At 39.2% G+C, this 24,997-nt stretch overlaps 3 protein-coding genes across 6 annotated transcripts; all 3 read left to right on the top strand.

Annotated features, from left to right (window-relative positions):
* The first annotated feature begins 44 nt into the window (after nt 1–44).
* On the top strand, nt 45–10,161 carry ogdhb (oxoglutarate dehydrogenase b). Of its 3 annotated transcripts, none has more exons than XM_020931972.2 (22): nt 45–394; nt 717–905; nt 1,002–1,095; nt 2,746–2,861; nt 5,270–5,424; nt 5,532–5,678; nt 5,758–5,848; nt 5,944–6,123; nt 6,208–6,336; nt 6,425–6,604; nt 6,758–6,910; nt 6,984–7,086; nt 7,164–7,292; nt 7,367–7,517; nt 7,596–7,723; nt 7,977–8,155; nt 8,239–8,310; nt 8,412–8,537; nt 8,619–8,691; nt 8,792–8,955; nt 9,047–9,201; nt 9,295–10,161. In XM_020931972.2, exons 1-22 carry the CDS (start codon nt 170–172, stop codon nt 9,392–9,394), a joined length of 3,039 nt encoding a protein of 1,012 aa, XP_020787631.2. In that variant the 5' UTR covers nt 45–169; the 3' UTR covers nt 9,395–10,161. The 3 variants fall into 3 exon arrangements, 2 of the variants coding, with proteins under 2 accessions (XP_020787631.2, XP_055009563.1); XM_055153588.1 differs by having other exon boundaries at nt 8,239–8,340; XR_008632172.1 differs by lacking the exons at nt 9,047–9,201; nt 9,295–10,161 and having other exon boundaries at nt 8,239–8,340; nt 8,412–8,691; nt 8,792–8,868.
* Nucleotides 9,329–22,784, top strand: zmiz2 (zinc finger, MIZ-type containing 2). Of its 2 annotated transcripts, none has more exons than XM_055153589.1 (20): nt 9,329–9,454; nt 15,020–15,120; nt 15,400–15,517; nt 15,622–15,821; nt 15,915–16,083; nt 16,424–16,642; nt 16,765–16,974; nt 17,055–17,138; nt 17,235–17,412; nt 17,484–17,625; nt 17,736–17,814; nt 17,904–18,035; nt 18,128–18,233; nt 19,441–19,598; nt 19,668–19,735; nt 19,835–19,903; nt 19,974–20,215; nt 20,620–20,741; nt 21,366–21,563; nt 21,654–22,784. In XM_055153589.1, exons 2-20 carry the CDS (start codon nt 15,071–15,073, stop codon nt 21,759–21,761), a joined length of 2,652 nt encoding a protein of 883 aa, XP_055009564.1. In that variant the 5' UTR covers nt 9,329–9,454; nt 15,020–15,070; the 3' UTR covers nt 21,762–22,784. The 2 variants fall into 2 exon arrangements, with proteins under 2 accessions (XP_055009564.1, XP_020787636.1); XM_020931977.2 differs by lacking the exon at nt 9,329–9,454 and adding an exon at nt 11,758–13,313.
* Nucleotides 22,785–23,148: 364 nt separating this feature from the next.
* Nucleotides 23,149–24,779, top strand: ppiab (peptidylprolyl isomerase Ab (cyclophilin A)). Its single transcript, XM_020931962.2, has 5 exons — nt 23,149–23,308; nt 23,648–23,678; nt 24,074–24,162; nt 24,228–24,400; nt 24,484–24,779. Exons 1-5 carry the CDS (start codon nt 23,240–23,242, stop codon nt 24,617–24,619), a joined length of 498 nt encoding a protein of 165 aa, XP_020787621.1. The 5' UTR covers nt 23,149–23,239; the 3' UTR covers nt 24,620–24,779.
* Nucleotides 24,780–24,997: the final 218 nt, after the last annotated feature.

Raw genomic sequence — 24,997 nt, 5'->3', positions numbered from 1 at the left:
ATGAATATGTGATTGGAGTAACCAACGTTTGTTTCTTCAGTATCTTGAGTGAGGACTACGAAAGAGACTGCACTGGGAGATGCGAGGGGCCACGCTCTGATTCAGCGGTAAACGTGTGGATCAGCTGTGTTTTTGTTTCTGGAGAGAGAGGAGCGGCTGAGCTACTCTCATGTACCGCTTAAGGACCATGGCTCGGCTTGGGCCCATTGCACACGCGGTACAGAGCATCTCCCAGCCCAGACCCCTGCGGGTCAGACCTGTTCTCAGGACGTTTGAGCTCTGGAGACGTCTAACGACATCTGTTTCTGCTGAACCTTTCCTCAATGCCACAAGCTCAAACTATCTGGAAGAGATGTACTATGCGTGGCTGGAGAATCCAAAGAATGTGCACAAGGTACAGCTTGTCTTTCTTTGGTATCTTTCTGGTTGTGTGAACTAACAGGAGACCTACACATTCAAAATGTAGGCTAAAGGTTATGCATATGTAAATATTGCAGCACACCAAGTGAGTTACCATATTTTCTCTCTTTCAAAACGAATATTCCACCTCAGACATAGAATAAATGTAAACATGCAGTAATTATTTTATCTTGGAAATATGTAGAACATTTGTCCAGTGGAATTTCAGATTATTCAATCACAGCACAGAAATCTTAATACCTGACCAGCTTGTTTTACTTTAATGTGATGCTCTTCACCCCTCTTCCCCTCTGCAGTCCTGGGATGTCTTTTTCCGTAATGCTAATGCAGGGGTGCCTCCTGGTCTAGCCTACCAAAGTCCTCCACATCTTAATGGGATATCCCATGGAGCAGAAAGTGCCCCTTCTCTTTTGGGGGCACAGGTCAATACAAAGAAACTTGTTGCAGATCATCTTGCAGTACATACACTAATTCGAGCATATCAGGTAAAAAGCTTCAAAGTGACATATGGTATTTGTGTTTTTGCACAGTATTCACAAAGGACTGGTTTTGTGATCCACATTTTTCATGTTTGCTTTCAGGTTCGAGGTCACCACATAGCCAAACTGGACCCACTGGGGATCAGTTGTGTAGACTTTGACGATGCTCCATGTGCTGTGGGTTTCCAAAATGTTGGTAAGAAGAAATGCATAGTATATGCTGCTTCATCTCTTAAGCTGTCATACCTTTACGTTTATTACATTTGTTTATGTCTTATGAGCATACAGTAGGAGTTTTTACCGCTTGAATTGAAGGTTGACAGTTTGATCCCCACTCCCACCAGCACTTTCGCTTGTCGTATCCTTGGGCAAGACACCTAACCCGCCTTGCATCGAAAGATTGTATACAGGTGTATGAAGGTGTGAATGCTCTTTGATGTAAAGTTCTTGAGTGCCGAGTAGAAGTGGAAAAACGCTTTATGAGTTAGAGTCACCTATCAACACTAGCCCTTGTCTAACTTCTTTTATATTATCTTGGCTGTTCTAAGGACCACTACTTACAACATAATACCCCAAAAACAAGACAACAAATATATTATACTATGCATTGTTATCAATTTAACGTAATTTAAATCACTCCAGTTAATATTACAAAGGGTTTGCCTGACTGCACTGGAAATGCAATTAAAGGTGAAAGTAAAAAACTAGTGTCAATGACTTTGATTTAGAGCATGCTGCTATTTTTAATCTGTGTCATTTAACTGTGTCACCTAATAATGGATGTGACCAAGTTGCACTGCAAAGTAAAACCACAGTGCAGGTGATACTATTATTTTACCACACAGAATCATCTTTATCATTACTGTCACGATGTGTCTTATAAAGGGTTAAACAGGCTAGTGTTGAAGCCCTATTGATGATACTTAACAGTGACATCACCCTGGGTTCTTCATATATATCTATAGCAGTTACCATGACGACACAAACAATAGCAGAGTCAAAAAAGTTTCAAGATGGTTTGCTAACAGTGCCTCAGACAAAGCAGTGTCTTTAGTTGGCATCGATCCCCCAGGAAATGTTGATGTCATCAGTTGCCAAGTATAAATTGTTGTAGCAAGCATGTGTAGCTCTTTCTCAGTGCTGTGCAAGAAAACGATGCAGTTAAGTGAATGTTCTGTTGAATATTGTTGAATATAGTTGAATAATATTTATATATAATATGGTCTACCTGCTGTATACATCTGAGGTGTTTGTGATTCCTGGAGGAACTAACCTTTGCCTGTTGGCCACTGGGGTCGAACAAGACTTATCTTTTTTGAAGTTCTGCTCTGATTAGATAGCAGATACTGCCATTGATTATTACACTGGATCACACCTTTATGCTGAATCATCAAAGAAAACAACAATGTGCTTTTATATGTGGTGCAGTACACAGGTTGGGAGTCTAAAGTCTAAAGATTTTTTATGTGACAGAGAGCTGACTCTGCCTTGTTGGGCTGAATAGCCTCTGTCCATACCGCAGTGTAATTTGCTGACGCACAGAAGTGACATCTCAGTCCTCTGTGCTCTAGTTTATCTATGTTTGATTTGTGTTACAAACTTCAGATAGCGGCTGTTTATGTATAGCTGCAGTACATTAAGTATTTTGCTGTTTATTCAGTGTATTAGTAGCTGTGTTCACAGTTGTCATGTTCTAGTCCTAGTCTAGTCCTGTTTAAATTCCCTGGCTTAATCCCAATTATTATGAGGTCTATGTGGCAAACATAGCAGTTAACCTCCATGTTTATGTGTTTATTTTTCTTTTGTAATACTGTGTAATTGATGTATTATTTTGGTAATTAAACAGGTTTTTATGGGCTGGCTGAATCTGATTTGGACAAAGTGTTTCGTCTTCCTACCACTACTTTCATTGGAGGAGGTGAAAACTCTCTTCCACTTAGAGAGATTATACGACGCCTAGAGGTGGGTTAAACAGAAATGTTGAACTTGTAGACATGCCCATTCAACCTCACAGTGTTTACATGCGCATCAAAAACTTGATCATTGTCTGATTTCTGGAGTTATCAGTAACAGGTACCTCTGATGTGAGTAATCTTATATATTTATTGGTTGCTCACACTGGAGGAGGTTTTAATTATCCAAAAATATTAAAAAATATACATCTAAATTATTTTCAAAACATATACTCTAAAAATAGAATGAATTTGAATTTGAATTTATTTGTTTGGAGGATAAGCCCCTTGAGATGTGTCACCATCTCGTTTTCGAGGGGGTCCTCATAAATAAATACAACAACAAAAGACAGATACAGTTGGGCAGACAGTAGGAGACATAAGTTCAAATAAGCATCAAAACAGCAAAATCAACACAACCACAAACACACACACACACACTCACTCACGCTTGACTGTTTCACACATAATAAAACAAATTTGAAAGAAAAAATAAAAATAAATAAATAAAATAATAAAATAATAGTAATAACAATAATAATAATAAACAGAGTTCAAAGATAATCACAGGATACAACAAGATAAACAACAAAATTCAACAAAGTAATCAAAAACAATTACATGGGTTCTGTAAATATTGAACCAGAGCATTTTTAAATAAAGGGACAGAAGTTAAAGCACGAATCGATGAGGGAAGATTGTTCTAATCAGAAGGAGCTTTATATTTAATGAGTGTTTTCCTATTTGTTTTTTGACTCTTGGGATAACCAAAAATATCTGATCTGCATGACGTAAACTATAAGAGGATCTGAATGGAATTAAATACTGTTTAAGATATTCAGGATAAATGAGATTAATACATTTAAAAATACATAATAACCAGTGAAGTTGACGTCGGGAGGACAGATTAAGCCAGGACAGTTGGTGATACATCGTACAGTGGTGAGTTCTGAAGGGACAGCGGAGAATGAATCTGCACAGACTCTTATAGATAACGTTGAGTGGTTGGAGAATAGAAGTTGTAGTATTTTGATAAATGATATCGCAGTAATCTAAAATGGGAAAAATTAGTTGTGAAATAATCTTTTTCCTAACAGAAAAGCTAAAACAACTGATGGACTGATAAAGTAATTTTAAGCGATATGGAATTTTGTTTGTAATAGTTTGTATGTGGGCGCTGAATGAAAGACGGGTCAAGCCATAAACCAAGATATTTAAATTTATCAACTGCTATAATTGGTGATGAATCAGTAAATGTCAAATTTATATCATTAACAGAAAAAGGACGGATTCGTTTCTGGAACAAATGAAACATGATTTAGATTTATTAAGTAGAAGTTTGTTATACTGTAGCCATAATTGAACAGTATTAAAATCATGTTGAATTGAGGACTGAATATCAGTAATATTAGATTTAGATGAATAAATAACTGTATCATCAGCGTAGAGTTGAATATCACAGTCTGTGCACGCAAGAGGAAGGTCATTAATAAAAATAGAAAATAAAAGGGGACCCAGTGAGGAACCTTGAGGCACACCTCTCTCTATTATGGAGAAATTTGAAAAGCTGCCTTTAAAGAAAACACATTGTTGGCGGTGATGAAGATATGAATTGAACCAAAGGAGAGCGGACCTGTCAAGGCCTATAGAATGAAGCTTGTCCAGTAAAAGGTAATGGTCGACCATATCAAAAGCTTTCGTGAGGTCAATAAATAAGGCACCAGTGAGCATATTATTGTCAAAACCCGAAAAAATATCATTGGTAAATTTTAGTAAAGCAGAATTTGTTGAAAAATACTTTCTAAAACCAGACTGAAAAGGAGATAGAAGATTATTTTTCGATAAATATTCGGACAGTTGATTAAAAATTAATTTCTCATAGACTTTAACAATACTATTGATAATTGAGATTGGTCTATAATTATTAAGTTTGCTGGGGTCACTCCCTTTATGGAGAGGTACAACCTTTACACATTTCCACGCAGATGGAACCTCACAGGATCTAAAAGACAGGTTGAACAGATCAGCCAAAGGGTAACAAAGAACATGGGATGCAAATTTAATAAACTTGGCTTCAATGCCATCTGGACCAGCGCTACCATGCAAAGAGAGCCCATTTATAGCTTGGTGCACATCAGCCGGGCTGACCATTCCAAAGGAAAAAGAGCTACCAGTGGTCATCACATTGTTAAAAAATACAGAATGAGGAGGAGACTGCACAGGAGGTGTTTGTGAAAAATGCTGACTAAAGGCATTTGCAATAACATTGCATAACTGACACATGTCACTAGGTGTTTCTTATAAGATTTATTTTGTGCATGTAAAGTCAATTATTGAGTTACCTCATTATTGTAGTTATCTTATTTTTACTGGCCACATAAATGTACCCACTGACACACATTTGGTTCTTTTTTTCAGTTGGCATATTGTCAGCACATAGGAGTCGAATTTATGTTCATCAATGATGTGGAGCAGTGCCAATGGATCAGACAAAAGTTTGAGACTCCAGACATCATGCAGTTCGATATTGCAGAAAAGCGAACCCTCCTGGGAAGGATGATCCGATCCACCAGGTGCTGGCATTGTTGCCTATATTAGTTATCAAACATCAGCGGGTCAATTATAATTTAAAATATTATTGTAGGTAAACCCAATATCTCTGTTGTTGCAATGTTCACAGATTTGAAGACTTCCTTCAGAGGAAATGGTCTTCGGAGAAACGTTTTGGTTTAGAAGGTTGTGAGTCATTAATCCCAGCACTGAAGACGATTATCGACATGTCAAGTCAGAGTGGTGTAGAGAGTGTCATTATGGGAATGCCACACAGGTACACAGCATGATCAGGGTGTCTTTTGTCTCCTATGTTTTAACCCCTAAACAATGTATTTTGTGTGTTTTTTGTTTAGGGGAAGATTAAATGTATTGGCCAATGTTATTAGGAAGGAATTGGAGCAAATCTTCTGCCAGTTTGACTCCAAATTAGAGGCAGCAGATGAGGTTTGAAAAGGGTTTTATAAAGGTTTTACAAATTGCCCCTGGCACAGTGAGGTTAAAAAATACCAACCATATTTGTTTCCGGTTTTTACCGTAAGGGTTCTGGTGATGTAAAATACCACTTAGGTATGTATCACAAACGGATCAACCGGGTGAGTGATAAGTATATTACTCTGTCCCTGGTGGCCAACCCCTCTCACCTTGAGGCAGTGGATCCAGTGGTGCAGGGGAAGACTAAGGCTGAGCAGTTTTATTGTGGGGACACAGAGGGCAAAAGGGTAGGCACCACTTAACAAATGTGCCGTATTCATATACAGCCTTGTTCTTAAGGGTAATGTGAATTATGTGTTTCACCATTTCAGGTAATGTCTATACTTCTTCATGGAGATGCCGCATTTGCTGGCCAAGGTATTGTGTATGAGACATTCCATTTGTCAGACCTGCCGTCATACACCACTCATGGTACCATTCATGTGGTTGTCAACAATCAGGTACAACTTGCATGCTACAACACTTAACAGACATAGATCTTTTTTTACATCATCATTTTATTTAATAGTTACTTTTGGCTCTCTGCAGATCGGCTTCACCACTGACCCCAGAATGGCACGCTCCTCTCCTTACCCGACAGATGTGGCCCGAGTGGTCAATGCTCCCATCTTTCATGTAAATGCTGATGATCCAGAAGCTGTGATGTATGTGTGCAAAGTGGCAGCTGAGTGGAGAAACACATTCCATAAAGATGTGGTGGTGGACCTGGTACGTCACAGTTGCTCTCATACCTATTTTCAGAAAACAGCTCAACTGTTTATTTAGTACACATTTCCAAACAGACATTTTTATGTTGAACAGTGTTACTGTTACCAAGAAACCAAGTGTTTTCTGTAAGTGACAGACATTGTCTACATTCAGGTGTGCTACAGGCGCAATGGACATAATGAAATTGATGAGCCCATGTTTACCCAACCACTAATGTACAAACGCATTAAAAAGCAGAAAGGTGTCCTACAGAAGTTTGCAGAAAAACTTATTGGACAAGGAGTTGTGTCTGTGCAAGAATATGAGGTATGCAGAATTTGTGTATAATCTTTTGTTTATTTGATTTTTAAAAAACTTTTTTACTTCATTGTTTATCTAGGAGGAGGTTGCAAATTATGATAAAATCTGCGAAGATGCATTTGCCCGTTCCAAAGATGAGAAGATCCTCCATATTAAACACTGGTTAGACTCCCCTTGGCCAGGTAATCTTTTGGTGCCACTGGCTTGTAACATGAAAAGTGTTCCTTGCATGTTTTACAATGCTTTGATGTAACTGCAGATTTTTTCACTCTTGATGGTCAGCCCAAAAACATGAGATGTCCTCTCACTGGCATCACAGAAGAGGAACTACAGAACATTGGAAATATAGCAGCTAGTGTTCCAGTGAAAGACTTCACTATTCATGGAGGTATGACTTCACATCTGTTGGTTTATTTATACATTTTACCCAGACTCACTGAACTAATTTGACTTATGTTTTAGGACTTTCTCGTATCTTAAAGGGTCGTGCCAATATGGTGAACCAGCGACTTTGTGACTGGGCTCTAGGGGAATATATGGCCTTTGGCTCTCTGCTTAAAGAGGGCACTCATGTACGTCTTAGTGGACAAGATGTGGAAAGGGGAACTTTTAGGTAAAACAAGGGTTTCTTTTATTGTTGTTTTATGTACAGATATTTACAGAAATGTGATGAGTTTGTTTCTCATCCTAGCCATCGGCATCATGTTCTTCATGATCAGAATGTGGATAAAAGGATTTGTATCCCAATGAACTACATCTCACCCAATCAAGCACCCTACACAGTCTGCAACAGCTCCTTGTCGGAATATGGAGTGTTAGGTATTAAACAAAATTACATTAAACAAGATTCACATGTTACATTTTTTGTTGGTGTCAAAATTCCTGGTGAACTGGCCTAAAGGACTTTTCACTGCAAGTGTTAATAAATATTCTCTACTATGAGAACCTCAAAAACAGATATGGTATAGACCTGATGTTAAGGCCAAGGCTACAATGTTGTGCTTGCACGTTGCAGAACTCAAAATTAACCCCATAAGTGTGAGCTCACCCTATATCTCATTATCCTGGACAGGTTTTGAATTAGGATTTGCGATGGCCAGCCCCAATGCTTTGGTTTTATGGGAAGCCCAGTTTGGTGACTTCCACAACACGGCTCAGTGCATTATTGACCAGTTTATCAGTTCAGGACAGGCCAAGTGGGTCCGCCAGAATGGCATTGTGCTGCTCCTGCCTCATGGAATGGAAGGAATGGTGCGTATCAGGAAACAACATGTATTTGGTAACTATACTGTCTGTCAGATCTCTGTTTCAGTTAATTTGTGTGGCTTTTTCAGGGTCCTGAGCACTCTTCTGCTCGCCCAGAAAGATTTTTACAAATGTGCAATGATGATCGCGATGTATTTCCCGTAAGCCAATCAAATAAACAAAATATTTGGGTGGTTATCAGTTCATATTAATAACATGCAGAATAACTTCTTTCTGTTTTAACAATGTGTCCTTGTTGCAGAAACTGACAGACGATTTTGCAATACGTCAACTATATGACTGTAATTGGATTGTTGTCAACTGCTCCAACCCGGCAAACTACTTTCATGTTCTTCGCCGTCAGATCCTGCTGCCTTTCAGGAAGCCTGTGAGCAATGTGTCAGAAATGTGCCTCATTGCATGTAAAACATTTAAGAATTAAAATTGTTTTTTTCTGTGTGTTTTTTAGCTCATTGTATTTACTCCCAAGTCTTTATTGCGCCACCCAGAGGCTAAGTCTAGTTTTGATGATATGCTGCCAGGTGAGTACTGCAAAAGAATAGCAAATAAATTATATTACTTTTACCCTTGTTTAGTGATGTGCTCTATTTCAATCATTTAAACTGTAATTTGTATACACAGGCACTAGCTTCAGGCGACTAATTCAAGATGATGGACCTGCATCAGCCAACCCTAAAAATGTCAAGAGAATAATTTTTTGCACTGGAAAAGTTTATTATGAACTGATTCATGAGCGTACAAACAGAGGCATGGATAGTGATGTAGCAATTGTCCGCATTGAACAGGTAGAATCATGATGAATGCCGGTCATTTCTGTATGACTGATATTGATAATGATAATACTGCATAAAAAACATGTTTGTGTGTAAATTGTAGTTATCACCGTTTCCTTTTGACCTGGTGAAAAAAGAGACAGACCTGTTTTCAAACGCAGACCTAATGTGGTGTCAAGAGGAACACAAGAATCAGGGCTTCTACGACTATGTTAAACCGCGCATTCGCACCACCATCAACAGGAGCCGCCCTGTTTGGTATGTTTGGCCTTTTTACCTTAAAGACCTGAGCTGAGAGCAGATAGCGGGTAAATGATAATATCTGGATTTCTTTCGGTGTATTTTTTATAGGTATGCTGGCCGTGAGTCTGCTGCTGCACCGGCTACGGGAAACAAAAAAACTCACCTCATGGAGCTGCAGCGCTTGCTGGACACAGCCTTTGATCTGTAACTTTCAGCAACAAAGCCTCCTCTGAACCAAAGCTCTGAATATTTATCATAGACATATCAAGTGAGTTGAAAATAAGCTACTGTGATTCTTACAATGTATACAATGAAGTTACTTGAATGTAGTAGTCTATTTACATGATGTAAATGGAAATTACATTTACTTTTTCTGAGATTTACTTTTGACAAGACAGATAAGTATGAAAAGGTAAGAATGCATTGAGACTTTCAGTAAAATTGTTGGAGCTAAGGATCTTGCAATGGTTCTCAGCCTTTTTCAGTTGCAGCCCCCAAACATGAAGAAATAGGTTACATCCAAAATCAAGTCTGTTCTTTTAAAAAAAAAAAATCCCATTTTATTTAAGAGCATAAACCTATTTGGATTTATGTTACAGGAATGTACATTTACAACTACCTGTAAGGGGTGACAACCCTTGTCTAAGCTAGAAGTATATGCATCATAATTTGATATGCTCTGGGACCCATAGAAAATATCTCAAAACCCCCTGTTCGAACCATTAAGCAGTACATTACATCCTTTTTGGACTTTTCTTCAATTTCAGAAACAAATAATGAGCAGCCATTTACATGCTTATTGTTGAATGTTATGTGACAAAGTTAAACATAGAGACCTTTTGTGATTATTTGTGATATCACATTGTTGTAATTGTGCTTTTGTCAACATATTACATTTAATTGTGCTGTTAATTAAGAGTTAATTATGTGATTGGAAATTGCACATTGCACATTGATTTTCTGTGTGTCAATTGAAGGGGAATTTTTAACAGGATGTTTTTTTAGATGTTCATAAAATGTTTAAAGCAATTGTGTAAACTTCTGTCTATGTGCTGATTTTAAGGCACAGTCCTTCACTAGCTGGTGACTGCTACACACTTCAACAGCACTTTTCCAGTGACAGGCTCCTTCACACCAGTTATTATGGTCCAGGTGCTGCAAATTATTATTTTTTTGTTTTTGTTTATGATTGATTACTCTAACTTTTTTAGTGCTGACTCAAGACATTTGCCATTGCATTAAAACCAGTAACGTGATGTTTTAATTAAAATAAATTTTAACAAAACTTCTCTAAACCAGCCAGGGCCTGGCCCACACTAAAGACTTGGTTTCTAGCACCAGCTCGCAATTAGGATCTGGATATATCCAACATAAAGGCCTACTACATAAGTCTGAAGGTGTATTCAAAGTACCAAACACTTCTCCGGGTTTTGTCAGGTTCCCAAAAGCTCAGTAAAGAGCACTGTAGGCTATGTTCTCTCTTGTTAGTCTCTGCTGTAGCCAGTCCATGAGCCTTTTTACTATTAAACAGCGTGCACTACCAAAACGGTTCTCTTTTGAATGCATTAGTTTGATTACTTTTCGTCACAAAAAGTGTCTGTGTAAGTTCAGAGCTAAATAAGGTTTTTTTGTTTTGTTTTTGTTTTTACATCAACAATTAAGACCTATCAACAAACTACAAATACCATGGAAGTCATGGTGCAGGTAGGTTAGTTCAGTCAACTTACAGATGCGCGCTAAAACATCCGGGTTGGCTAAAGTGCTGTAGCTTGTAGCTAGAGTGCAGTTTTAGCCTGCTTTTGAAAAAGTTTACTTTATTAAAAAAAAGTGACGCTAATGTTACTAACTTGAGGTGTTCATGCAGAAGTAACATTGCCTATGAAAATGGTAATGTCAATGCACTGATGTAAACGCATGGTGGCAGCAATGCTCTTCAAATTCTACATATAACGATCAGTCAGTCAGTAATCTGTCTTTTACACATTGATCTGCATCACCCATAATAGAAAATGTGTTAATTTGCCCTTTCTATTCACAAATGTCTACTCTGGTTGTTTTTATTTTCCTATAAGCCTAATATAATTGTAATCTTTTACAAACGTGGGAGCTATTGCACTAGTATAATCAATGTGCTGTAGGCCTGTTAGTAAAATGAAAATCCTTTCTTTCACACACCACCTACGGTGTCCTAGGTCTGTCTGAGAGTAACTGACATAATTACACAGTAAGCGGTTGACGGTTTGGTGGTTGTTTTAACATGATAGGCCCCGTGATACTATTTGTAAAACCAGGTATTAAGAGTTTGATTTGCATTTCAGTACAGGCTAACCTAAATGTTGAGATAAAGATAAGATTGTACCATAACGTGTATGGTTTGAATACAAATAGACACACATAGCAGAAGACCATGTGTGCCGGTATTGACAGTCATGTGTTTTGCACTGACTGTTGTTTCTGCAGCGTGACGGGCTGATGTGTGTTATAGGAAACAGGACTTTGTGTATGCAGAGCAATGAAAGGGTGGAGGACCTCTCTCACTCAGTCACCCTGCGTCTCTGTGTTATTCTGGGTCAGCCATTTCCCAGGAATGCTCTGCTCCTGCCAAAGAGCAGTCACTACAAAGGAACGCACAGAGAATGCAGCAGAAACTAAATAAAATGACTTTAAAAGGTTTGAGAATTAGATTGTGTAGGCTCAGGTGACAGGCAGCACCCTCTTCTTCAGTGATATGTTTTCTAAATGGCATCCACAAAAATGCATGTGCACTATATGCACATTCATATGTTCAACAGTGTAATTGGGCCTCAGTCTTTAAATGTCCATTGAACAGATGGATCATGTGTGTTTTGTGCCACCCCGTACAAACCAGTGTTACAGAGACTGCTCAACAGTTATTGCTTTTACTTCCACTTATCTGTGGTTTTCTCTTTGTCTTCTTGGCCCTCCCCATCTCCCCATTTTTTTTTTCTCAGAGATTAGCTTGAGGTCAGATTGTTGCAGTCTGCTGGTGCTCTCCTTAAATATGGAGAAGTGTTGGCAGCAGGTGTAATCTCAGATGAGTACCAAGAGAGCAGAACAGAGCAGTCAGTTGGTCTGTCTTGTGACATTGTAAAATGACTGCAGTACACTGAATTGTGCGAGGTCTGTGTGTGTATGTTACTATGCGGCAGGTCGTGGGGGAGGAAGCAGCAGGAGAGGGGTGGCGGAGGGGGTGAGCAGTGATAGTGTAGAGAAAAAGGAAGAAATGGGAAATCTCAGCACCTGTTTCCAGGGCAACAGAGGTCTGAAAAACACAGGCAGGTTGGACTTTTTATTCTGAGAGCTGCACTGCCCTCTGGCAACATATTTCAGACACCTTTAATGACTCCAAAGCTCTCCCTAGTCCAGCTAGACTACTAAAACAGCATGTTCCTTGTGACAGACACACTCTCTGTGTATGAGCAGAGGATGTAAAGGCATGTGATAACAAGAAAGCAGGCGGCCTTTGACAAATACAGTATGGAGATGTGACGGGTCCAATCACTGTCAGGCACATTGATCCTTAAATGAAAAACACACCATATGCACTCACTGATCACAGATAGCTTAATCAATTACAAGTGACGTCAGTCTCGACCCTCCCTCGCGCTAAATTATCTGCTGGTTTTGTCTGTGTAGTCAGCCGCTTGACTTGGAGGAGGGACAGGAAAATTCCTTTCTCTGTGGGAGACATTAGCCCTGTGATCTCATGAATATATTATAGCGGGTCATTGTGCAACCAGGAAGGTACACTGGGCTGTCAGGTTACGGGCTGCCAATGAGCTGCTGTCCTGCTTTCAGACCACAGACTAGAAAAGTAATTTATTTCGCGTACGTTTATTATACCACCAACACCAACAGAACGTCGATTGTGCTATATACTGTAAAAATATTGTTAGAGATTAATAGCTGAATAGACCAATGGATAAGTTAAATGTTTAGGTGAAACGGATCATTAAAAGGCAATGCGAATAGCTGGCTTTGGACGCTCGGTGAAACAGCTCTGTTGTGTCCCAGCGGTGGCTCGGATACGACGCAGGCGGCTAATGTTGAGCTAAAGTGTCTGATCGCCAAGTGGTCACATCGTCTGGCAGCTGGAGCAGCCTGGGGTAAGTTCGCGTGCGGCAGTCACATCTCACACTAGGACTATAAACAACTAACAACGTACAGCTAATTAGGCTACTAACTGTTATCAAGAAACTAGCCGTTGTTAAATCCAACCGCGTAAAGACGCGTGGAGCAGTATTTGGCCACTGGTGCCAGCGCAGCGCGTAAAAGACTCTTCCACTGCGCGGCCAGCTCTGCAACAGAATGCTCGCACAACTCATACCTGGAACCAGGTGTGAAGATATCATACTACGTTTTTTATGATTCAGGGATGAAAATGTCCTCCACCACTTGCTGTGCATGGTGCATTGTTATTTGTCTCGTGTGTTTATTGTGAGGATCCTTTTGGTGAGTGTTTTGTGTTTTCATGAATTGGTAACACTTGCATTTAAAGTCTTTCACACAGTCTTTGCACCCAGCTGCTTTGTTCTGCTCCGCTGCTGCATGTTTAGTTTGTTGTTGTTTTGGAACACAAGGTGTGGAGGTAGCGTAGACCATGAGAATGTCTTTAGATTTTGACTTCTGAGAATTGAGCATTTTTGATGCGTGTACATTTTGTTTTAGTTATGGCAGTTTGTAACACATGCTGTTTGTAACACATGACCTGTCTCCATATGCATTAAAGTGAGACTAATAATATTATACTGTGCATTGGGATAAGAAAATGCATTTTGCTCTTTTTGTATAATTCTACTTCTATCCTGCAGTTTACATAATAAGCAGTTTATCCTGTAACTCTGAAGAGATAAAATTTCTTTGATTCTTATAGACTTACTTAAATATAACTGCACAAAAAGAGTTGGGCTGGGCAAACAATCACATTGAGAGTGTGTTCCCTTCTCAAGTCATTTATTTGCACCAAATTAAGTCTGATGTGGTTGTCTATCATGCCCTTTACAGATGTAATGTAAAGGCAGACAAAAAATGTTATGAGTAAAATGTCTCAGATGTCTCTTACAGGTCTGGGAGTTGGGGTCATATAACGAGGCACAATGGTCATGGAGTCATTCACAGACTCATCCATCTTTAGTACCTTTTGGGGGGAAGAATTTGATGAAACCTGTTTGATTTGCTTTTCAGTTCTTCAGTTGTTTGACTTGATAATGCACTACCTGGATGTCCTGTACCGGTACTGTGGCAGAGGCTTTTGTTAGGACTGAAGTCATGTGTTATCCCAAGATTGTGCGCCTTTTTTATTGTACAAGATCTGTAATGTATATTTGACCCAAATTAAAACAATTACACGTAAGACAGTAAATTATACAAACTGTACAAAGAAATTCTAGAAATTGTTCAAGTACAAACGACACAAAGAGCCAGATTATCATGCAGACAAGTTACACTTTTTTTGCCACAATTGTGTGGAGGACATGCGGATGCTTTGTTAGTCATCAGCTGAGAGAAGAGTCTTTCTCTTCACATCTCTGTTCTCTTAAATTCCTTTTGAAATCGGAGCTAAATTTAGATTACAGCACCCCTCCCCCTCTTTTGAGAGGTATCAGAGCTACAGCAGTCACTGATAGGCTAACATTTTGATGTGCGCAGTCCACACAGGCACACACAGAGATTAAAGTTAGTGGCACTGAGTGGGAGGGTGCTGTACAGGCTGTGTGCATGCAAACATGTGGGATCTGCGGATGACAAAGTGTACAGAAAAGGTAATTGGCTTTAACCACTTTTGTATGTCTACCTCCGTTCTTGTTCTCAGGGCTGCCTCTTAAAGCACAAGGGGCACTCTGATGATCCCACCATTCATCAGATGAACCACCCAAACTCCATGAAACCCGCCCTGCCTCCCACTCCACAAAGGTATGTTCACCCTGTCCTCAGGTGAACTTAGATGACCTCTTTGACTCGGGCCTGAAATCATTCACATAACAATTCAACAAACACACCAATTTTAAGTGATATAAATAATTCAAATACCTGTCCAATATTAGGTATTAGAATTTAGCAAAAAACATCTAAAATAGGCATAGATTATGTTCCATCTGTTAACAATAGATAGCTAGTTTTATACATTTTGATTGCAACTTCTTATACAGCTCCTGAACCATTACAATAACTTGGCTTTATCATAATTTGCAGCAGTGACAGCCCATTCCTGCATGACCCAGTCTCCTGGCAACCAAGCACCAATCAGCACGCAGGATCTCTTTCTGTAGTAACAACAGTGTGGGGCGTGACCAATCCCACACGCGGCCAGGTAATACATGATCCAGTATCTTGGGACATTTCAGTTTAGTTTTTGTTTGCACTGTTGTGAATATGCTGTGCTGAAAATTCATCTGTCATGGTATTCTTCTTTAGGTACTTGGTGCACCTATGGGTCCAGGTGAAAACTCCAGTGGTCACATGATGCCTGGGGGTAGTCCAGGGGTGAGTGCTGGCATGGGGTCACAGTTTATGGGCCAGCCGTCATACAATGATGCCATCTCTAAAAGCTACGGCCAGCATGTAATGTATGGGCGCCCAAGTTCAACATACAACCCTCCAGCCTACGCCGGAAGGTATTTTTTGTTTTAGTTTGTGATTGAAGCTTTCATACAATAAGACATGCTGGACTAATCTCCTGCTTATTTTCAACCTCTCCATCCACACAGTTACTCTGGAAATAGTGGGGGACCAGGTTTAGGAGTGCGTCCTCCTTCAGACTTCACACAGGCGGCTGCAGCTGCAGTAGCGGCTGCTGCTGCCACGGCAACTGCTACTGCTACAGCTACTGTTGCAGCCATTCAAGAAAAACAGAATCAAGAGCTGAGTTATGGCCAGGTACTTATTCAGGTGTTATTTTCCTAATTGACTTCATTTTATTTCCTTTTGGACACTGGGTGGCAAGATTGTAAGAGGTGCACAAAGCTGGGTTTATGTTGTTGACACAGATTCATGACACATGCTTCCAATTAACGGCAAAGAATTTGGACTATGAACTGGTAGTTAAAGTACCAGGACAGCAGACTGCATGTTTATTTGTTTTTACATAGTTAGGGTTAGGGTTATTTATCCTTAACAAAAGAAACAGACATTGTCTAATTATTTAATCATGGTCCAATGAACACTTTTAGAGTAATATACCCGATATTGCCTCTTTACTCATAATTTTTCTTTCCAGATTGGTGGAGCACCTTCTTACAGCACCCAGTTCCTATCTCAGCCTGGGCCCCGTGGTCCTCCTGGGATGAATCCTGGTGGGATGGGTCCAAACAGACATGGCCACTCACCATCCACTGGGGGTTTGTACCCCTCTCATCATGCACAGATGCAGAAAATGCCCCCTCATGGAAGCTATTCAGGGGGACAGCAAGGGATCAAAAGGCCTTTCCACTCAGAGGTGTGTCCTGCACTTTGTGCACAAACGTTACTCACTTAACTAAATATTATAAAACTCCATTTCTTACTTTGGTATGTATTTTTGTTTTAGATACAACTCTATCTCAAACCCTTCTTTTTCAGGGTTTTACAGTGCAGCAATATGGCTCTGGGGGAATGTCATACCCTAACCAGCCTTTACAGTATCCGCCTGGACCTCAGCAGCGCTGTGCCCCCTCCCCGTCTTATCCATCCAGCCGCTTACCCCATCTAGGACAGTACAACTCTGCATCACTTAACCCAGGACAGTTTCCCCCAGGAGTTGCCCATCCAAATCCTCCACAGTATTACAAGGTTTACTTTCATTTGAGTTATTATGTTATTAATCCTTTTTGCTCAAACTTTGTGGTCATTGATTTATTTGCATTTTGCAGCCTGAGCCTCTCAATGGTCAAGGAAACCATCCACAGGGAGGGACTGGAGCATATAATGCTTTCACACAGGCTGCTGTAAATGGGGTAAAAATATGCATTTAACTACTTAACGTCTAAATAAGTTGAATTTATGAAAGTGAATGTTGTTGAATGTTAAAACTCCCCATTTACATATCATAGCCAGGCAGGGGTGGAGTGATGCTGGGGTATCCCAATTCACCTATGGGTGGAAATCCTACTCCACCCATGACACCAGGAACCACAATGCCTTCATATCTTTCTCCAGGCCAGGACACTAAACCTCCTTATCTACCCCCAGACTCTAAACCCAACATCACATCACAACAGGTCTCTACAGGTAAAGACTACTGTTGTATTGAATCACTGTGTTTATCAAGAATGATTTAGTGACATAAGGGTTATTTTTAGGGAACCCCAGTGATGACCTGCGTTTGACCTTTCCTGTTCGAGATGGAATAGTGTTAGATCCTTTCAGACTGGAGCACAATCTTGCTGTTAGTAATCATGCTTTTCAGCTCAGAGACTCTGTGTACAAAACACTCATGATGAGGTAAGAAACACATTTGTAACTTTAACTTAGGCTGTGTAAATTTACACAGTATAAAAAGGTGTCCTAACCCCACCCGGTCTCACACAGTTGTGTTCTATTGCCCCCCTCAGACCAGATTTGGAGTTACAGTTTAAATGCTATCATCATGAGGACAGACAAATGAACACTAACTGGCCAGCATCTGTACAAGTACGTATTAAAACCAAGGCTAGGCCTAACTTACTGAAATGTGTTTGACATATCATGACTACTACAATATTGTTTCACCCTTACTTAAGGTCAGCGTGAATGCCACACCTTTGTCCATTGAAAGAGGCGACAATAAAACTTCCCACAAACCCTTGTACCTTAAACAGGTGTGTCAGCCTGGACGCAACACCGTGCAAATCACTGTTACAGCTTGTTGCTGTGTAAGTAGCTGTTAACCAGTATGCAATACAGTTATTCATGAATAATGCATAGAAAATCTATTTTTGTTTTGACTTCTTGCTTTTTCTTTTAGTCGCATTTGTTTGTGCTACAACTTGTCCACCGGCCATCTGTCAGATCCGTCCTACAAGGTCTGATGAAAAAGAGGCTTTTACCAGCTGAGCACTGCATTGCTAAAAGTAGGTTCACGTCCCTTCATAACACTCAGCCTGATGCCTATAGTTTAAGATTCATCTTTTTTGGCAACTCAGCATTGAATGGATGAGTGGTTACGTCAGTTTATTTGCTGTTGATAGCTGTAAAGAGAAAATACACAATGATTGATTTATTTTTTAATATCTATACTACTAATTAATTAGCCAACAGATATGTACTATGCCTATCTACATGTAACAAAACCTGGCTCAATGTTTAACATCTTCTCTGTCAGCACAAATTAACTAAGGTGCATTCATTTTTTTCCCCCCACAAGAGCATCATAAATGGTGCTATTACTCACATACAAAAGTGTGACTGACTGGTTATATTAAAGCACTGTAGCTTTTTTGTGGACACAGTTCCCATCCAATAATACTATATGGTTCAAAATTTGTGGATTTTCTGTTTGATTATTTACTTCAAGAACAGTGAATCTTTCATATTAAGGGGTTTCAGTGACAGAACTACTTCCTGATTCGAAGAGGACATTTGCCAGTTCAAAACAATAATTACTAATTGATCATTTATAATTGCCATGCCAATGGAGCACCTTTCTCACTCTCAGCCATAGACTGTATAAAGAGTGCGCCACTCAAATGAAGCTTGTGATGCTAGAGGTTACAGGAGTGAATTTGGAGCCAGGCTATATGAACAGGAGATTTTAATAGACAAAACTGCAAAATAAAAACACCAGAGCCATGTTGTGTGGGTTAATATAAACATTTTAAGACCAAAATGACGAGGCTCACTGCAGCAGTTACAGCGAAAGGGGCGACAATATTCTAATGTAAGTAAATGGGAGACAGGGTCAGAAGGAACCGAAAGCACCTGCATGCGAACTTCCTACTTGGAACGCGTTAGTTATGTCCATTTATATATACAGTCTACGGTCCCAACTGATACATTTTGAACCTTTATGACTGAATAATGATTTACATTCTACATACCGTATCCTTCATGTGGATAGACTCTGTATTATATTATTATTACATTAATGATAACCATAAACTAGGTGAAAATGCAAAATGACATAACATGTCCATAGAGTTCTCATCTGCCCTTTTTAAACAATGGGCACCTTAAAATTGCATCATGTGAAGCCAATCTATTAACTACAGTGATGCAAATATTTGTTATGTTTTTTTTTTTTTAAAGTACTCTATTTATGTATTGTATTTGTTTTCTTAGTAAAAAGAAATTTCACTTCTGGAACTATTCCTGGTACCCCTGGTCTGAATGGGGAGGATGGAGTTGAGCAAACGGCTATTAAAGTGTCTTTAAAATGTCCAATTACATTCAGAAGGATCCAGCTACCAGCAAGAGGCCATGACTGCAGGCACATACAGGTAACTGGCAATTTATAAATACATACATGTGTTGTTATTATTTTTCTGTAAAAATTTTTTTTTATCTAGTGTTTTGACTTAGAATCATATTTGCAACTAAACTGTGAAAGAGGGACTTGGAGATGTCCTGTATGCAAGTATGTACACAAAACAAACAAACAAACAAACAAAGCAATTTAAGATACTGCCTCTTGTATCCTAAATCTATCATTGAATTTTGTGCTTTTTGATGGCAGTAAAACAGCGTTGCTGGAAGGACTTGAGGTGGACCAATACATGCTTGGGATACTTGTGTACATTCAAAAGTGAGTATAAGAAACAGTGTCTTTTTATGGGTCATGTTATTATGTTTCTCTTGCTCTTGATTTTCCTCAGTTCAGACTATGAGGAGATTACTATAGACCCAGTGTGTGGTTGGAGACCTGTACCTGTAAAACCAGATCTCCACATAAAAGAGGAGCCAGACGGGCCTGTTCTGAAACGCTGTCGCACAGTCAGCCCCAGCCACATGGTTCTACCTAATGTCATGGAAATGATTGCTGCTCTGGGGCCTGCATCTTCACCATACCAAACCCTGACAGCAGGGGGCAGGACAACTCCTGACTTCAACAGGCCTGGTAAGAAGCACTGGCTGCTATGAATTATTAATGTAATAGATAATTTGGTATGCCCACAACACAGCTGGTGATGTTGTTATTGTCCTCTTTATAAGTTAGATGTATTTTTCATTTATATAATATGCATATTTTATGAAGAGACTATAAATAAATATTCAATATTGACATTCTATATTATAGTATCTCTATGTCTTAATGTACAGAAAGTGTTGTAAGCATTGCTTTTGAAAATGATTTGACGTGGAAAAATACAAGTAGTACTGAGTGCCTCAGTGTAAGCTCTATTGATGCTTGTGTTTACCACACAGCTGGGTGCACATTTATTTTAAACCACACTAAACACTATTATATAATGTTAATACTTTTGGTAGTGTGGAGTTATATGTATTGTTTTGATGCTTCAGCGAGCCAAGGATTTATCAGCCAATCTGGATTCTCAGACTTCCCCAACACACCTGGAACCCCAACATTAGGAGAATATCCAAGTTCAGGACCACCATCATCGCTCTCTTACTCGTCTGACCCAGTAAGATCAGTTTTGTCCTACACATAGAAACATACTGCGCATGTTTCTAGTTTAGTTCGTTCAAGATATTGCCTCTAGCAACTGAATGGACTTCATTTCTTTACCTTCATGGTTGACGTAGCATAAACCAATGGCCAGGACAGCAAAGCAATTCTCAATATGACAATATTAGAAGAACCCACTTATGCAACTGATTGAAAATTCTTTTTTACAAGAGTGTTGTTTAAGTACAAGATTAAATATACAAATTGTCATAATGAAATATTTTTTATATTTTACCAGGGTTTGTGGTCAGGTACATCTATGCCCATTTTGTACAATTGTGTGCAGCTTTCACTGTCGAGTCCTTCTGCTTCACAAGGTCTCTGGAGAGTCTTTGACTGAAGCTGAAGTAGACAGCATTAACTGAAATGTATTTACACAATCATGCGCAGTAACAGGCTCCCCCTGTCACATGCAGCTGCTTCAAAGTGTCTATCTTATGTCATTCACGGCTGGTGTGTGGCCTCTTAACAATTTAAACACATGCAATATTTTTTCTTCATTTTAAAATTGAATTTTGTTATTATACTTGTATGAATTAAATTTTTAGAAGGACCTGACCTCTCCTTTCCCTCCTGTCAGGCTCCTCATGCAGGGCGTATCGAACACTCCCACAACATGGGCCCAGGTGCCCATGGTAACCAGGGCCATGCTGACACAGGCAGCCCTTTGTCCCAGAGGACCAGTAGTACCCAGAACACACGACTACAGAGTGATGGCTCGTTTGGGCTAGGAGGCCCAGTCACACCTGCGGGAGAAAGTGCAGACCAAACCCTTGATGTGAGTGCATTAATAGTTATGTACTTAACAACAAATAAACATAACTTTGACTTTGAGACAATTGTAAACTGTTTTGTCTCTCAAATAAAGTTTCTTCCAGAACTGACTAACCCAGATGAGTTGCTGTCCTACTTGGGCCCCCCTGACCTACCAAATAACAGCAGCGATGATCTTCTGTCATTGTTTGAGAACAACTGACCGCTCACTCCACAGCTGTCCACCAAGCACACACTACCTGGGCCCCAGACTCCGTCCCTGTGTGCGGAGGCATCTAAGTGTATATTTTGAGCATGCACTGTATGTTTGTACATATGTTTTGTGTTTTGTATCTTTTAATTGTTTTGCTCATTTCCATTCAAAATCATGTGTTGTTTTTATAGTCATTGATGCAGTAAGCACTGACAATTCAAACCAGCAGTATAAACTATTGCACATGCAGAAGGAATTGTATTTTACGTATTTGAGTGTAAAAGGAAATCTAATCATCTAGCTGGATACTAATTGAACAAAGTGACTTACATGTATGTGCTTAAACGTGTTGGGTTTGTACCAGCCATATTTTTCTAATCCCTCACAAATTTAGTTTACAGCATCCTTGTGCACTGTGATAGACTTTCTGTTACCCCCTGAGGGATCTAAGCATAATGTAACATTAAGTACAGCTGTTGTGTTGTGGCATTTTCTGCCATTAGAAAGCTGTGTTCTATTTATTAGATTCGACATGTATAACCCATCGTGGCACGGGTTTATGTTATGTATATCAAATGTTTTCATTAGAGAACGTGTGTAACAAAAGATTATATTCATTGAAAATTTGTATTAATTTGATAATGAATTGTTGATGGAGCTATAAAGTATTGGTAGTCAACTGAGTTCATACAAATTGTATGTCATGGGAATTATCACCTGACAATAAATAATGCATTTAGATTTTTCTACAAATAAGATTTGGACTGAACCCTGTGGGGTCCTAGATTATGTGGGGAAGGTAGCAATAAATGTTTTTGACTATTAATCAAGGACTAATTATGTTGGGAATAGGCTACATTAATATTTAATTGCTAATTCACTGAAATATCTTTTAATATTATCTTGTACATATTTTGTAATACATTGAAAAGGCCATTATTTTCTATTTATTTTAAATCATATTTGTCATTGTAGCTTTATTTCTCTTTGCTTAAAAAATATGAATAATAAAAGGATTTGTTTGAACACTGATTCAGTTATAATATGATAAACACTTTTTTCATTATGCTTATTTTGCATGATCAAAAAAAAACAACTAAATAATAAGGTTTATCTTTCTTGTACATTGATTTAGGCTATAACAAGGTAATCTATTATGCAACTGTAACAATGTTTTATGTGAACTATTCTAAATACAGCGCCTGCTCTGATTTAGTAACACAAATGTAAGCTGCCTTTCATAGCTCAGAGCATCTTGTCAAGATGAGTTGACGAAAGTCCCGCCCCCTACCCCCATTTTGTTTCTCATTGGTCCAAACTGTGGCCCAGTGTCCACACACATAAGGTTCTGAGGGTGTGCGCACTTTCATTGGTGGCTTAAGTCATTGGCATCACAGGCCCAAAGGCACATATTTATAAAGATCTGGTTGGAGCGGATTGAACGCGGTGTCGGGATTTAAGACTATCTCTCAAACATATCTGTTAAAATGGGAAACCCTCGAGTTTATTTTGACATTACAATTGATGGTTCCAACGCAGGCAGGATTGTAATGGAGGTAAGACATATGCATTTGCTAGAAAAACTAGGCTATATGAATCCCCAAACATTATGGTGATCAAGGTTCTTTTGTGAGACATTTGAGTGTGTTAGGTTGAAAGTAGATCTTAAATTTTAAATGTCCATAAAGTGTGTTGTTGCTTTACTGGGAACGCCCATGGCAGCACTGAAGTAGAAATGTCATGCATTCACCATAGTGAGACCTAGATAGTCTTGTTTTTGTTTTTGATGAACATATCGGACATATTACCAAATAATGTTTATGTAGATGGTGAATGTGGTATGATTAGCTACTAGGCTGCTGCAGTATTCCCTCATGAATGTCTTTGTGTTCCAGCTGAGAGCTGATGTGGTTCCCAAGACTGCAGGTAAGACACGGAAAAAGTCGATTTTACATTGCCAATAGACCTAAAAGAAATACCCTAACTGCAAAACTACACCCACCCTCTAAAGATTGTTTCCCTTATTGAGAGAGCACAACACTCGTGACTGATGATCAATGATTAGGTTAATATTAATTTTATGTTGACAGAAAACAGAAGCTTAAAGAGACAAGGGCCAGCATAGCTCTGATGCTCTCAGTGATTTTGTCCTACATTGCCTTTGTTAACTCTGACCTCATTTATTCTGAATGCATAATGGCCTACATGACTCTCTGCACAGCATTCAGCATAAGCTCTTCAATTTGCTCCCCTCACATATAGTTCACTTGTTGACCAGAAGAAATTCTTGTCTGGGGTTTGATAAATTATTTACTTTACAGAAAATTTCCGTGCGCTTTGTACTGGTGAAAAGGGATTTGGCTATAAGGGCTCCTCATTCCATCGCATCATCCCTAAATTTATGTGCCAGGTATGTTAGCTGTTTCCATGTTTATTATAACATATACTCTGCTACTTACACCAAGTTGTTTTCAGGGGGGAGACTTTACCAACCACAATGGTACTGGAGGAAAGTCCATTTATGGAGAGAAATTTGCTGATGAGAACTTCCAGCTAAAGCACACAGGCATGGGCTGTCTCTCCATGGCCAATGCAGGGCCCAACACTAACGGATCCCAGTTTTTCATCTGCACAGCCTCCACTGACTGGTACGCTCACCCACTGTTGATAAACTGTCATTAAACAACCTTGCTTTGCCTGTACCATACTAAGGTCTGAATCTGTTTTGCAGGCTGAACGGGAAGCATGTGGTGTTTGGCACTGTTGTAGAAGGCATTGATATTGTCAAGGCGATAGAGAAGCATGGGACAAAAAGTGGCACTCCTAAAGCTAAAGTTGTTATTGCTGACTCTGGTGAACTTAAATAGATTGACAGAGCTACATCACATTACTGTATCTTAGGTATGAAGTACGCTGAGATTCAGGACTATGTACTTGCAGTAGAAAACCCAGTCCACTTCCAACTTTTACCTTCCTTAAATTATGTGTATGTCTATGTTCTTTGTCTATTATGTTGTATTTTATTTGTCCAACCAAGGTTATATTTGTTAACTGAGAAAATTATTATGTTAATAAAATGAGATTGAACTGTGCACTGACTGCTTTTTCAACTGAACTAAAATTATATAAGGTTTCCTACCATCTAGTGGTAAGGGTTGAAATTGCACCAAAATGAAAATCTCCCTTCCCCAGCTTTCATCTTCCAACATGAGCTAAAAATATCTCAGCCACAGACCACTCTAAGA

The sequence above is a fragment of the Boleophthalmus pectinirostris genome, unplaced genomic scaffold (genome assembly GCF_026225935.1).
Source record: "Boleophthalmus pectinirostris isolate CB_2022bp ecotype Guang Dong unplaced genomic scaffold, ASM2622593v1 HiC_scaffold_18, whole genome shotgun sequence".
NCBI classification, from domain to species: domain Eukaryota; kingdom Metazoa; phylum Chordata; class Actinopteri; order Gobiiformes; family Gobiidae; genus Boleophthalmus; species Boleophthalmus pectinirostris.
The sequence above is the reverse complement of the archived record's forward strand: the minus strand, read 5'-3'. Positions and strand labels throughout refer to the sequence as shown.

Excerpts from the sequence above, each read along its gene's own strand:
- ppiab (XM_020931962.2), top strand. The coding sequence starts at position 23,240 with ATGGGAAACCCTCGAGTTTATTTTGACATTACAATTGATGGTTCCAAC. Across the intron at positions 23,679-24,073 it reads TGTGGTTCCCAAGACTGCAG|AAAATTTCCGTGCGCTTTGT; the intron begins GTAAGACACGGA and ends TTTACTTTACAG. Across the intron at positions 24,163-24,227 it reads TCCCTAAATTTATGTGCCAG|GGGGGAGACTTTACCAACCA; the intron begins GTATGTTAGCTG and ends AGTTGTTTTCAG.
- ogdhb (XM_055153588.1), top strand. The coding sequence starts at position 170 with ATGTACCGCTTAAGGACCATGGCTCGGCTTGGGCCCATTGCACACGCG. Across the intron at positions 5,849-5,943 it reads AATTAGAGGCAGCAGATGAG|GGTTCTGGTGATGTAAAATA; the intron begins GTTTGAAAAGGG and ends TTTTACCGTAAG. Across the intron at positions 6,124-6,207 it reads GGGACACAGAGGGCAAAAGG|GTAATGTCTATACTTCTTCA; the intron begins GTAGGCACCACT and ends TCACCATTTCAG.
- zmiz2 (XM_055153589.1), top strand. The coding sequence starts at position 15,071 with ATGAACCACCCAAACTCCATGAAACCCGCCCTGCCTCCCACTCCACAA. Across the intron at positions 15,822-15,914 it reads CCTCCAGCCTACGCCGGAAG|TTACTCTGGAAATAGTGGGG; the intron begins GTATTTTTTGTT and ends CCATCCACACAG. Across the intron at positions 16,084-16,423 it reads AAGAGCTGAGTTATGGCCAG|ATTGGTGGAGCACCTTCTTA; the intron begins GTACTTATTCAG and ends TTTTCTTTCCAG.